Below are 15,180 nucleotides of genomic sequence, written 5' to 3'. Positions count from 1 at the left end.
ACTGCTGGATTACTTTTTTATAATTGAAAACATTATATTTTTCACAGTGCAAACCTGTTATATACAATAATTGGAATGTTCATGGTTCTTGCAGTGTTTTTTTTAATTATATTTTAATTTGTTTAGCCAAAGCTCTTATCTCGAGTGAAGTGCAACATTTTAACTGCCCCCTGTGGTCCTATAATAACACAAATGACCATTTGTTATCATGTACTAAGACTGATAGCTGCATTTGGGGGGGTCGGGGGGGGGGGGAATAAAGAAAGTATTTGTGAGTTCAGTTCAGTTCTTAAGCATCAGTACTGTATTTAGCAGCTTTGCCAATCAGTCAAAAACTCAAACAAGCCACTACTTTGCTACTTTTCACCACTTCATACATCTCAGATCATCCCTAGGACTACAGCCAACGTTACTGGTGATAGTAACTTGAGCAGCAAAATGTCACAGTTCAGACTCAAAGCATGCTGCTGTGTGGGCCGGGTGAGGCACGGTCAGGTGCTTGGTACCCCACCCCTGCCTGTTGCTTGCAGCTATGCCACCCCTCCCCCTGCATGCTGCTGCCTGGAAATGCCCAGTCATGTGCCACTTTGTGATGCCCAGATCATCGCGCACCCAGCATTCCTGCATCCGAGTACCTAACACCCCAGCCGCCCTATTGCACACACAGCTCTACAGCTTAGGAGCACCTGAGCATGGAGCTCCTCCCACTCCTGGTGGGCGGAGTCAGCTCCCAGGAAGCAGGGCCATACAGATTGCTTGGGGAACGAAGGAAGCACAGATATGGGTCTGGCTCTCAGCATCTTGTTCGCTCCGTGACATTTGCCTGCTAATGTGCTCGATTGCGTATCCCGCCGAGAAGCCAGGACAGAGTGTGTGTCTTAGAGTGTGCCGTGGAACCCTTCTCCCACCCTTCCATGCCAGTCTGCCTTGATATATACATCCGTCAATACATTTGCAATCCACAGCTATATTTACTCATGTACACGGATACACAGCTGTGCTTTGCATACCTGGAGCACTAAGAATCCGGTGATAATCTTTGAAAATGGCCACGTCTGCATTCAGCTCTGCACTACAGTGCATTGGCAGGGATGGGATGTATTTATTTTTAATGTTGGGGTATGTATACATAAATATAAGTAAATAATTTTGTTCACAAAATTGTTCAACCACTGCATTGCAGCGTGTAAAATGTGTGATGCCAATGAAGTGCGATACGATGGAAATAGAAATTGAATTGATAGAATGTACATATCAAAAGATCGCAGTTCACTTTATTTAAAGACACCAGAAGCCAAAACATGGTTTTTTTTCCTGGTATTAATGTTTGAGGATGAGACAGCTGACCACACCTGTGACTGAGCTCCGTAGAATGCACTGCCCCACCCCCAGCCTTGGTGCACGTGGTGAAATGTACCTTATTTAATGTCATGTTGACATCCTTGCCACCCACCCCCTCTCCCACAGTCAGAAGCTGAGCTTCAAGGAGCGCGTGCGCATGGCCAGCCCGCGCGGCCAGAGCATCAAGAGCCGGCAGACGTCGGCAAGTGACCGACGCTCTCCGGGCGCCGACATCGGCGTGGAGGGGAACAGCCCGGCCAAGGTGCAGAAGAGCTGGAGCTTCAACGATCGCACGCGCTTTCGCCCCTCCCTGCGGCTCAAGAGCCAATCCCGTACGACGACAGAGGGTGAGGCGTTTTCCCATTGGCTAACTCAATGAATGAATGACCAATAGGGTTAGCGCAAGACATAAAAATCACTGTGAGCGACACAAGTAGCTTTTCATACTGAGCCAGGACTTACTTAAAATTACGTAGAAATGGAACCAGTGCACATTATCTAGAGTAACAAAAATACCATGTGTTAGTTTTTTTCTAAAATGTTGGGGCTGAAGCTGGTTTTTGTCTACAGTATTTTTCTAAAAAATTTTGAGATTTTTCGGAAGGTGCAGCATTGTGACTAAAGCAGAGGAAAAGTACAGGATATAATCCAGTTTTATACAGAGCAAACCCCTACTCTCCCACCCACTCTGAACATTAATAACAATAAGCAACTAAATACTATCAAAAAGGGAAATAAAAAATAAATAAATGAACAGGCAACATTTGCATTTATTCATTTAGCAGACACTTTTGTCGCTTCAAGTGAATATTACGAATTTTTTAGCTGACACCTTTTTCATCCAAGGTGAATGTACATGGAAAAATTCAGCAGAAGTATATTCCAAGTACAGAAGTAGTGGTGGAAAACATGCAGGTCAGGTAAAACTGTGTTTTCAGTGTTTGAGAGCGGATGTTGTCAAATATCAGTAATTTCCACAGATGAACATGCGTTTGACCTTTTTTGAGGCTTTTAAAAATTCAGGAGTGTGACTCAACGCACATAAGAAGGGGGGACACTATTTTTCCACCTCCTTAGGATGAGGATGGTATGAGATGTTGCACCAGTAGGGATACAGTGAGGTCACGGTTTGTCCAAGAACACCTATGGTCCGCAATAAATTTTAAGAATTTCTAATTTAACCCGTAAAATTTTGAATTCAATTAGAGTATTGGTAAAATGAATAGTAATTTTGAAAAAATATGTTAATTAGCCATGCTCTTTTGCACGAGTACACACACACACACACATTTTCAGAACCGCTTGTCCCTTACGGGGTCACGGGGAACCGGAGCCTACCCGGCAACACAGGGCGTAAGGCCGGAGGGGGAAGGGGACACACCCAGGACGGGACGCCAGTCCGCCGCAAGGCACCCCAAGCGGGACTTGAACCCCAGACCCACCGGAGAGCAGGACTGCGGTCCAACCCACTGCGCCACCGCACCCCCTTTGCACGAGTATTTCAAGTAATATATCTACAAATGGTTTAGTTCTCCACACTTTTTGGAGCCTTGTGTTGAAGTGGGTTTTATCGGTGCTGGTGTTGCTGTTTATAAAGTCTTCTCTTGTGCCATTAATCCCTCCTGCTCTCCCCACCCATGAAGAATGTTAATGCCTGGTTGTTGTGCCCTGCTGGGTGTTCTGGGACTAGGGAGGAGAGCCAGCGATGCGGGCAGTGCCACCCAGCCAGCTGGTACGACTCCAAGCCCAAGGCCAAGCCTCAGTAAACTGCAGATACTCACGAACCGCCACCAAACTCCAACCTGCCAACATTAGTAGACCTTCCATCTTGGGCTGACCTAGTCTTCGCTGCAGGAGCAAAATTTTTCCTCTTGCTGGACGCGGTCGGTTTTAGCCGTGTTTCTGCTTTCAAGCAGTTTGCTTCAAACTGGTCTTAGGAGAGCCGTTCAGAGAACGGAGGCAGGAAGCTCTCCTTGGTCCACTAGGTCTAATTGCTCAGCCTTCTGAGAAAAACCAATAAAGTGTGTCCTCAGAGGACAGTCTTTCCAGCACATCTCTAGCCCTCCAGCTCGCTCGTGGTCTTTGTTCCTGTGGCCCTGGAGAACCTTATTAACCTGAGAGAAACATGCCTGCACCCCTGTGGGGGACGGTAGAAATTGTTATGCTAACCTCTGCGGCGGAGCAGCTCTCGGACCTCCGCAACCCCGCGGTCGAGGAGGCCTGAGGGAGAGGCCGAGGTGCTGCGGTATGCCTGCTGTGCGCCATTACGAATGGGGTTTGAGAACCAGCCCGAGGGCTTTTCCAGCAGTTTCCTGCTCTTGGGCTGCTTTGTTTTGCTGAACTGGTACTTTTCCATCCCTGGAAAAATCATTCTAAAACTAAAGTGTGACAGCAGAATGACGCCTTGCCACACTGGCTTACCGTATCCCTTGCTCAAAATTTGACGGTCCTAAGCAGGTTTCCTGCAGTAAGAGTTTGTGGAGTAAGTGGGCCGTGCTGCTAACATTTCACTAATGTCATGCACCAAAGTCTTTGCCAAGGTTTTATTGAGCCACCCACAATGTCCATGTGGAAATGGCATAATTTCCGTTAAAACGAGGAGCCGCTTTTCTTGTTTCCGTCTTTTAGCGAGATGTGCGCGTAAACAGGCTTCTTCATCCACCCAGGAAATCCTGTAACAGTAGAGATGTTATCACCGGTCGTTATATTATTGCTTTTGACAGTGGTGATTTTGAGCTTGTGGGAATGGCTTATGGTGTTGGGCTCAGGTGGGCTCCAGATGATCCTAACACCTCCAGGACAGGGGTCCCTCCCTTGCATCAGGTCGCACCTCAGTGGCGCCAGTTGCATCCCGAGCAGTCTTGATTGGCTCCACGGCTCCGACACATCCAAAACTAGATAGATTCATATATGAGAGTAATAATCCTTCCCGCTGATAGTGGTCAGCTGAGTTCTAGACATTGCTGCCAATGAGGAATGTCTGTTTCTGCTGCACCGCTGCATACAGGACCCATAGAGCTGATTTGTAACTACTTGCTGTATTTTTGTACACGTGTTACAAAACTGAATATAAGCTGAAAATGGGCACTGGAGGATTTATCCCATGCACGTGTATGTGTACAGAACATTAGTGTGTGTGTAGCGAGTGGTGGAGGCTCTATTGGCTGGCGCTGGGCGGTCATTTAGTGCTGGAGGACAGAGGGAGATGGGACCCTAGGGAGGCCACGAAGGTGCTCTCCAATGCTGGACACAGAGGAAAGGTTTAAGCCTGCAGACACTCATCCCCAGCGACATGATTCATTAGCCCCTGCCAGGGATCATAGATTAACCCAAGACGCAGGAAAACAAAAGGCAGTTGACTCTGCACTTCTCACTTCATATCTCTAGTGTTTGAGGTACACCACGCCAAGGTTCTTCATAAAACATCTCTTACAAATGGCTCTCTTTAGCAGTATGTCATGTAAGAAAAGCTCCAGGGTCCTCTTCTGTGAGCATCTTCACCGAGGAGTATACAGTAAGGCCCACATTCGGTTGAAAATACCTGGGGACCTTGGCCGGACCCGAGGTACCTAAAACCAGCCTATTCGTAAAGTCGAGAAACGAGCTGTCCAAAGCCGTCTAGAAACACCACGTAAAATATTTATGCGAAGCAATGTTTATGATAAGATATTTTCCGGTGTGTTCTGTAAATTATACCTTGTGCTTCTGATCACCGCAGTTGATGGAATTCAGCGTTGTGCTGTAGCGCGTGTGTCGTTTTTGGGTGTGACGTGCTGATGACTGAGGATTAAAACCCGCCGTGTCTTCTCTAGCTGACACCAACCTGGGTCCAGACGACGGCTTCGACGAGAAAGGCTGTCACTGCGAGCTCTCGGTGGAGGACCTGACGCCAGCCATCAAATCTGTCATCAGGGCAGTGAGGTGAGGGGGTCGGGCACCAGCTGCCGTCTCTCATTAACTCTTTCTTCCTACCACCTTTCGCTACAGAACCCAGAGTCTACCGGAGAGGTGTAGCCCTCCAGCTTTTTACTACACTCATTCAGGTGTGCGGTAAAAGTAAGGCTCTGACTGCAATTTACAGTACTTTTGTTTGTAAAGTAGAACTGTGCCTTAATTATAAGCTAAGTTCCATTCCAGTTAAAGACATGTAGTCATGTACCTTTACTCACTTTTCTCCAAAGTAACTTACAGTGGATACTATGTAGTGTTACCAGCCCACACACCTTATTTACCACAGTGACTTAGACTGCTAGATACACTACTTACAAGGGGTTACTCATCCATGCATCAGTGAAACACACTCACTCCATGACACTTGCTCACTATAGGGGAACCTGAACAGCATCTCTTTGGACTGTGGGAGGAAACCAGAGCACCCAGAGGAAACCCACACAGACACGGGGAGAACATGCAAACTCCACACAGACTGAGCAGGGATCGAACCCACATCCTCTCACACCTATCCCCCCCCAGGCACTGTGAGACAGCAGTACTACTCGCTGTGCTACCACGCCACCCTGTACACAGCAGTAATGCTACATGTGCGGCTGATACGCAGCGCCACTAGGGACACGCAGGTTGTACTTGGTTGGCGAGAGGGACTGCCTGACCAGGACGGTATGTCCCTGGTCTAGTCACCTGCTCCCCTTCTCCACCACATGCCTGCAGAGCTGGGCTCATCCAAACCCTTGGCTCACAACCCAGCATGCCTTTGGTGGGCGGGAAAGGAAATGTACACCCATCTAGACAGGGTGTCGCTCCCATGCCCCCCACCACTGCCCCGTCACTTTGTCTCAGCTTCCCTGCTCTGCATGAAGGTGTAATTTTCATCCCAGAAGAAGGGCCCTCTGTGATCTGCCCTGGGCTTTGGGCTCCTCTCAGCAGCGGCCTGACCTCATTCGCACCCTCTTCTTTTCCCAGGGAGATAAATATTTTCGCACACGCCACTCAAGCGAGGCAAGGATTTCAGCGTGTTATTCTTTACAAAACTCTGCGACGTTAACCGAAACACTATCTGTTAAATTTGCATAGAGCCGAACTTATCGCAAGTTCGCATGCTGCGCTTCAATATTTTTGAGATGCTTCAAATGTTCGCTATTTGTTTCGCATTTTTTGCAGCGCAGGATTACAGTGGGAGGGAGGAAGAAAGCTGAGTTCTGATTTTTCTTGGTGCCATTCTAGTGCAGTCACACATTTTTTGTTGTTGGTGGCCCTCTAGTGGTGCTCAGTGCGGGCAAGTGCGGGGCCAAATGTTCAGCACTTCCTTAGACACTTCAAGCGTTCTCTGGGGTTTCTCTGGTGGGTTTCACCTAGTGTCACTTATGCACGAAGACATGCCGAAACGTGGCAGCGAGATCCTCCCGCTTTTCCCGTACAGGATAATGAAGTTCCACGTAGCGAAGAAGAAGTTCAAGGAGACCCTGCGGCCCTACGACGTGAAGGACGTCATTGAGCAGTACTCGGCCGGACATCTGGACATGCTGTGCCGGATCAAGAGCCTGCAGACGCGGTGAGGCATCGCTTTGCTAGTTACCTGTAGAGAAATCTTGCCTTTCTGTAATATTAACATGTAGTTTGATCCATGATAATTGACACTCACTTTAAGGAATACACACAGTACTGTGTAAAAGTCTTAAACACTTAGATGTTTCACAAAAATATGGTTATTTAATGTCTTCTGCATTAGTGTCAATGGGAAAGAGCATATTTTAGATTTCTAAGCATTCCTTTTTGCAAAAAGTTACAGTATTATAGTAAGGGTTTTGTATGGCATTAAACAAAGTACACACACACACACACACACACACACACACACACTGTCTGAGACCGCCTGTCCTGAGCGGGGTCACTGTGAACTGGAGCTTAGCCCAGCAACACAGGCCACAGGGCTGGAGGGGGAGGGGACGCACCCAGGACGGGACGCCAGTCCATTGCAAGGCATCCCAAGTAGAACTCAAACTCCAGACCCGCCAGAGAGTAGAACCCATCCAAGCTCACCGTGACCTCGCTCGGGACAAGCGGATGTTGACGATGGATGGTTACTAAGCTCTGTAGGAAGTTTATTAATTAAGAGCATTATTTATGGAAACATTCTCATTTTACAGCTTTTCCACCCAAGTGCCTAAAACTTTTGCACAGTTCTGTATATACAGTATTTGTATTGTCCAAAAGGTCATGTATGGCAATGCATTCTGTTTCATGCAGAATATTGTGAGAAATCACTTGAAATGTATGGTGTTTGCTCACTGTAATATGTTTTAGTCAATCTTCCAATATTCAGATTTTCTTTCCCAGCCTGTAAAAGCGTTAGTATAATATACCGTATGATAAGCATGAGATTACTGTCTTAGTTAGTTCTAAATGTGACTGCTTGTAAAGTGACCAGACCTCTGACCTCCATAACAAGCATGCAGAGCTGACGTGTGTGTGTGTGTGTGTGTGTGTGTGTGTTGGTGTCCTTCTCCCCACAGGCTGGATGCCATAGTGGGTCCACAGAACATACTGAGTAGCAAAGCCAAGACCTTTTCCTCCCCTTCGTTGCATTTGTATTACAGCCAGCACGGGAGGAAACACTCCAGCTCGGGGTCAGCCCCCCCCCCACCCCCACCACCACAATCTGTGGACACTCCTCACCTTAATCGGGGAATCCGAAGCTGATGCATACCCATCAAATCGTTTTAAGCCTTGCGATGATTTTGATATTCCCATTACAAAGTCAAAATTTCTTCGGAGATTATTTGAAATTTAAGAAATACACAATTAGTGCGTTATAGACGTCTTTTTCAGCATTGGCTTCCCTGAAAACTCATTTGTTACTCAGAGGGCTTTTTCTACCTTTGCTTTCGACAGATGTGCAGAATTCTTTGCTTTCACTCATCGCTTCTGTCGGGGGTTAATCCTTCTGCTACTACTGCTGCTACCATGATTCAACAGAAGGTGTGGCTGAATGTGGTAAAGCTTTTCTCAGCTCAGCCTACAGCTTCCTGAAGCTTTACATAGTGGTACTTTCCCTATTAAAAAAATGACTGTTCTGTCCTGTTTTTTGGCATAACGCCAATTGCATAATCTCGTATCGAGCAATTCTTTTATTCAAATCAGTTTAGACTGATTTACATCTCACTGTTGTAAGATGTGTCAGTAAACTCCCTTTTTCATGGACGCAACTGCCAAACCCATCCTGGGAGTAGGACCGGGGATCTTCCCCACATTATGGACGGGATAAACAAACTGCACGACGCCGGAGGCAAGAAGGAGCGGCATAGGGATGACTGATTTGTGTACGGCTGTCAGGGGTGGTAAAGCACCTGTGTTGATGCTTCAAGTGGAAAAGGACTTTCCTCTCTCTGTGTGTGTGTCATAACACGCTCCACAGCCGCTATGAGTTGCGGAGATAAGCCAAAATCCATCTTCCCTCCAGCACCAGCTTTCTAATACACTTAATTTGATCATTTCTTAGCATAAAAACAGGTCCAGCCTAAAACGCTGCCATTGCGGTTATTATTAGCCAAGTGTGGAGCTTGTCACTTTCGGTGACATTGATTGCTGCTCTTTCTCTCTTTTGCACGAAGCACTGCGAGGGGTCAGGAAAGGAAAATCAGTCCGCTAACCCGGGACGGGCCCTTCTGTCCCACCGGGGTGTGCTCTCTCCACGGGGGGGGCATTGATGGTAGCTTCGCTGTCCGCTAACCCTAACCCTTCCGCTCATCCCTCCACCCATCTCCACCCCCCATGTGGCTGACCGCGATTCGTCTTTGTCTCAGAGTGGACCAGATTTTGGGCAAGGGCCAGGTCCCCGTGGACAAGAAGATGCGGGACAAGCTGCTGTCGGAGAGTGACGTGCTGGACGACGTGAGCATGCTAGGACGTGTGTGCAAGGTGGAGCGACAGGTGAGCCGGCGAGAATCCGGGTAGCTGCTGATGTACACCAGGAAAGCGCGCGAGGGTATCTGGCAAACACGTAAAGCCGCGTACTGATCCGTTGGAAAGGAATCCAGGTATAGAACCAGCTCCTGCTCTCTACACCACCTCCCCGAGAAACCAGAGGTCAGTGCAGGAAATACAGTGCTGCTTCAAAGTATGTGAACCCTACAGGAATGGTCATTATTCTTGTGTAAAATATTAAAATAAACATAAAATCTACATGTTTAATCTTAATTTAAAATAACCATAAAATTAATAAATGATGATGATTCACACCCCTGATGGCTTATCAATTTATTCAATACAACTTGGGCTTCACTTATTTTCACGCCTCCACTACTTCCGTGTTTCTCCCACACACATGATCTCCTCTAAAGCAACCACATGGAATTGATCATCGCACACCTGTTATGTCACGTGAGGAACATTGATTCTGATTAAGTAACCATTTTGTGGTAAAACCGAGGGACACGAGCGCTTCGCGTACTTTCGAGCAGCACTGGATATACAAGCGCAACAAAAATAGTAGGCTACTAATTTTCCACCATTATGTGCGGTAATTTCTTAACCGACTTTTTTATTTGATTTATTTAATTATATTTAAATTTAACTTAATTTAAATGCAACTTAATTTTTTTATTACATTTTTTAAGCAACTTTAACCAGCACATGTGAATGCTGTTTTTCGTCAGTCTCCCCCCACTTTGACACACCTCCTCTGCTGGCTCTGCAGGTCCAGTCCATTGAGTCAAAGCTGGACTCCCTCTTGGATGTGTACCGACAGGTCCTCCGGAAGGGCTCTTCCTCCGCCCTCACGCTGTCCTCCCTGCCCCTCTTCGAGCTTGAGCAGACGTCCGACTACCAGAGCTCCATCCTCTGCAAGGACGTGTCCTGCTCCACCCAGGCCAGTGGCGGTTGTGTGAGTCACTCCACCAGTGCCAACCTTTCCCGGGGGCTGCACCTCAACCTGGCCTCCAACGAACTGAGCCTCAACCTCAACAGCTCCCCGGGCTCCTTCAGTCCCTCGCCCCTGCCACATGAGGGCGCCCCCACGGGCACGTCGCCTCCTCCCATCCTGATGCCCAACAACCTATCCGGGACCCAGTACCCGAGTCTGGCCAGGCCTCCGCCTCCCCCTTCCGCCCCTGCCACTCTCCAGCTCCCCGCCGTACCCCCGCCCCCCAGTCGCCCGCTCACAGCTGCGTCCGTCCCAGCACAGGATGCCCTGCTGGTGGGGGCCGAGGTAGACGCTGACGTGGGACTGGGCCCTGGCAGGGTGCCGAGGAGGAGCAAGCCTAGTGCCAAGGAGGACGGCTCCTGGAGAAGACGTATAAGCCTGGAGATGGATCCCCTGGGACAGCACTCCTCATCAGGCGCCAGAGGGGACAGCCCTGGTGACCAAACCCTGGGAAAGTCTGTATCGGCGCAGGACCTGATTCAGCAGGCGGTAGACTGCCGACCCAACCTGTCCCCCAGCAGCAGCAGCAGCAACGGCTCCACTGCTGGGTCCCGCAGCAGTCGGGACGGCGCTGCCGACTGGGAGGACGCCGAGCTCTTCATCAGCGACAGAGATCTGGACGCTCGCAGTGCCGAGTTGGACCTGATGTCGCAGCAGACTGTGGAGCACGCCTTCACCTCTGAGCTGCTGAGGACAGGGACGGGGGGGTCGTCCCACAGCTTGTCTGGTGGACGCGCTGCGGCCGGCGGCTCCGAGTCCTTCAGCATGCCCCACGTGCGGCTAAAATAGCCCCGGCAGAGACTCGAAAACACAGCGCTGCGAGGCTGAGCTTTCCTCTCCATCTTGGGATTGGCACTGATGGGGCGCAGACTAGGGCTAAGGGTTGGGCAAGCTCACGACTCTTATCGTCTCCCCCCATTTGTTAATTGCAAAAAATAACACTTCCTCACATCTTGACATGACATATCATTGCATGGAGCATCCCAGTAGGAACAGAATACTTAAAATATAAGTCGATAAAAGAGAGAGGGAACAGTTTATAGAAAGAAAAGAATACGCGTTAAATGACATTAAAGAGCCCTTAGGGAGGACTATGAGCTATGAACAGAGGCCTGCATGAGAAGTGCATGTGTGAACTCCGAAGTACGTCGAAATGATCGCATACAAATCTGCCTCGTCAGTTAGACAGGGTGAGGGGGACCTTCCGAAAGAACGCCTGCCGGACGATCGATGACGTGGCTTTGTTCGCTCCGCTCAGATTGCGCAAAGCGTTGAACGCGGAGGCAGCAGAAGCAGAAGTGCTCCTATGGCAGTTGCCTTTTCACACTGGTTTCAGAGTCCCTCCCCGTCTCTCTCTCTCTCTCTCTCTCTCTCTCTCTCTCTCTCTCTCTCTCTCTGTTTTTATGTCACAAACACACGCAGACACACCTCTGTTCGCCAACGCGTACTGCTTACGGACAGCCCGAAAAGCCGCAAAGTTCAAGGGGAACCCCGGTGCCGCCGGCGTTAAGGGGATTCCAGCTGCCGGGAGGAAGGGCCTTGTCCTGCTGTTTGCCAGAAGTAAACAGGGTGGAGACCAAGGAAAGTGGGTTTAACCTGATGGTTAAAAGAGAGAACGGCCCCCTTCACGTCGCCTCTCCGCATGCAACCGCAGCTTTGCCTGTCGCCGACTGCGGGCAGCAAGGCAAGTTCGTTACACTGATGTTTACACATTGCCGTGGTACCGTATATGCCGACAGCTGTCGCTGGAACAGCCTGGCTGATACACGGAATGCAAAGTCGTACGGTGAAAAAATTTGCATAACGGTATGCGTATTTTTGAATGTGACTTCTTTCTTTAGGGGTGTTGCCCTTAGTGTCACATGTTTTCAAAACAAATGCTCCTTCTAAGCAGGAAAATGTGCTGAACGATTTTCTGATTATCAGTGGCATTGTTCTCCATACGGGAAGGTCATGCAACTTATACAGTGCTTTAGAATGAAATTAAACACCCTGAGATGTAATTCTTTTTTTTTCTACATAATATTTTTGGATGTCACGAATGCTTTTGCTTAACTGATTTTAACATACTGTAGAATGTATATATATATATCAATATGTTAATATGTATAGGACACTTGCAAATTTTGGTAGCCATGTAATGTAGTTGAGATTTACATGAAAAGCAGCAACTTTTAACTTCACCCTGCAAACAGTACAGGTACGATCACATGTAAGCACAATTAAGAGCGTTACAAAGACCTGCACACCTTTTTTTCCAGTGGTACAAACTGTCTTGCCAAACATTATCAGAATTGAACAGCTAAAAAGTTGTACTGCATCTTGAACGAATGATGTATTGTTTTTTTTTTTTTTTAAAAAAAAAAAAAGAAAAAAACGGTTTCAGTGGGCTGTTTGCAACTGATACCTACATGAAAAGCTTGGTCTTACTTATATAAAGTATACATACCTTTTAATGTATTATATTCCCTGGTTTAATTCATATGCTTTTATGGTGCCTTTCTTGCTTATGATCATATCTCATCTTTCCCTTTGGCTTTTAACTGCAGCTGGGATTATTTCAAGAGTTGAGACGATCTCACAGACAGCGTTTTCTCCCAGAAAACCCGACACGTCAAACCATCATACGAAACATTGTTTTTCCACGGGTAATTTATTACACGGATCAGGCCTTAAAATTGCACGCTTGAGAATTGAAAAATTGAGTCATTAACCTTATTTATTTCAAGGAAACGTGCACATACAAGTTATATAAACCCTGTAATGTAAATGAAAATGCAAAATGAACTTTTATTCTCATACTTCAATAAACTAAATACAAAAATAAGAATTTCTAATGGTGTTGTTTTGGAAAGGATGTCGCCCCTGAGCTTTGTTTCATTCGCATGTTGATGTGTGTTGTGTTGGTTTACTTGTGCTTAGAGGTCATTCAGATGGCAAACACACACGCACATTGTCTGAACCGCTTGTCCCATTCGGGGTCGCGGCAAACTGGAGCCTAACCCAGCAACACAGGGCGAAAGGCTGGAGGGGGAGGGGACACACCCAGGACGGGACGCCAGTCCATTGCAAGGCACCCCAAGCGAGACTCAAACCCCAGAACCACCAGAGAGCAGGACCCGGTCCAACCCGCTGCGCCACCATGCCCCCTTCAGACAGCATACATATGAATTCAATTGGCTTTTATTACATTCATATTCATAAAGGAATGCTGCTGTTCTGCTCTCACATTAATGACGCTCCGTATAGTTGGCCCCTGCTGTACAGAGCTAATATGAGTGAAAAATGTGCATTTCATAGTAAAAATGTATAGCAGGACCATTTTCTCCATTAAAAAGCAATGGAAAAAGGCCTTAATATGGACCTAACAATTAAATTATAAACAAGTGCACAGACAGCTTTTAAAGCTTTTCCAAGGCAGCTTTAGACGTTGGTCAGATTTTGAAGGTCACTTGGATGAATAAACTGAGGAAGTATGAGAAGATGTGGCTTACTGTACAAATCCACAGTTGGGGACAAAACAAAGTTGGACAGTAGCAGCACACATTCCCAGTGCAAAATGTAGAGCAGGAACAAGATGATCTTCTGTGGAGGTGGACAGTGTGGGGTGGACGGAGGGTAGGAAGCCACTTCCTCAACTACATTTCATAGTTATCTTGTCCTACTTACATAATCAGTACTGTATTTTTGTAGTTGTAAATTTAACTCATTTTACCGATGGAATCTAACACAATGTAAAAGGGCAGATTTTTATGTATACACCTTGTAGTAGGACTGTGAGCATTAGCAGCAGAATACAATAACAATATAAATATCCAGTAATTATTTAAAACTATACAGTTCAGTTTAAACAGCATCTATACCTTTAACCTCCCCTAAAAATGTCTTGGTTTTTGTAATTTCAAGGGTTCTTGTTTCTCTGTCCTTGCTTTTTCAAATCTGGCAATCAGATCTTCCAGTTTACACGTAGATGCAGTGGATTCTTCAAAAACACCTTTTGTGCTCTAAATAATTTGAAACAACACATTTTTTTTCTGCAGTTTTACTGTTACAAAACATCCTTCTGGTCTTGGGGTGTATCTGCAGGCTAAATTATTTGGGTGACATATAATGCACAGTATCTATTCCACCAGTATCCATTTACGCTGTGCCATTGTTCTGACAGCTGACTTTGCAGCGCGAGGTATTTTACTCAGAAATGAAATAGTAAATAATGTAAAAACATTTTAATTCAAATTAATAATAACAAATGATAGCAGTGCACCAACCATACAAGACGGGCAAGTATAACTCACACAGGGGTAGCTCAGACTGCATGTACATCCATAAGGGTCTTCAAAGGGTTCAACTGGTTCTTACTCTAGTAAACCTCTGTGCTGCGCTGTGGCTTTCTGAAACATTTTCTTAAGAGCATATTGAACAAGACAACTGGGGCCTCCAGCAGATGGCAGCATCTCATTTCCACATTTTTTAGTTTTTTCTTTTAATATGCCTCTTAAAGAAATAATTATAGAAAAAACCTGTTTCAGGCCAGATAACAGTTTTAAATTATGAAAAGAGATGGGTAAAAGCAACATGGTGGCACAGCACGTAATGCTGATGCCCCTCAGTGGCTGAGTGATGCGCTTGGACGGAAGCGCAACTACAGCTCAGGCTGTGTGGAGTTTGCGTGTTCACACCAAAAAACATGCATGGGAAAAAGGCATGTTAAGACATGGTAAACCACTTCTGTACACTAGGAAAAACATGTGGTTGCCATGCATCAGACTGTAGTGCAGAGCATTTACTTAAAAAAAGTAATTTGTAAAAGTACTCATTCAAAAATGTACTTGAGTAAAAATACACACACACACACACACACACACACACACACACACACACACACACGCTGTCTGAAACCGCTTGTCCCGAGAGGAGTCGCAGCGAGCCGGAGCCTAACCCGGCAACACAGGGCGCAAGGC

At 46.9% G+C, this 15,180-nt stretch overlaps 1 protein-coding gene across 3 annotated transcripts in view; it reads left to right on the top strand.

Moving 5' to 3' along the window:
• The window catches only part of LOC108933615 (potassium voltage-gated channel subfamily KQT member 5-like), a 132,952-nt gene extending 119,906 nt beyond the window's left edge, over positions 1-13,046 (top strand). Inside the window, exons 10-15 of one of the 3 annotated variants that reach the window (XM_029258967.1) lie at positions 1,468-1,688; positions 5,154-5,262; positions 6,719-6,850; positions 7,812-7,925; positions 9,102-9,228; positions 9,995-13,046. In XM_029258967.1, the coding sequence (XP_029114800.1) occupies positions 1,468-1,688; positions 5,154-5,262; positions 6,719-6,850; positions 7,812-7,925; positions 9,102-9,228; positions 9,995-11,008 (1,717 nt within the window). In that variant the 3' untranslated portion in view covers positions 11,009-13,046. The remainder of the gene's footprint in view (positions 1-1,467; positions 1,689-5,153; positions 5,263-6,718; positions 6,851-7,811; positions 7,926-9,101; positions 9,229-9,994) is intronic. The other 2 variants (XM_029258968.1, XM_029258969.1) reach the window with 2 other exon arrangements.
• The last annotated feature ends 2,134 nt before the right edge of the window (positions 13,047-15,180 follow it).

This window comes from Scleropages formosus, chromosome 16 (genome assembly GCF_900964775.1).
Source record: "Scleropages formosus chromosome 16, fSclFor1.1, whole genome shotgun sequence".
NCBI classification, from domain to species: domain Eukaryota; kingdom Metazoa; phylum Chordata; class Actinopteri; order Osteoglossiformes; family Osteoglossidae; genus Scleropages; species Scleropages formosus.
This window is presented reverse-complemented; position numbering and strand designations above follow the sequence as displayed.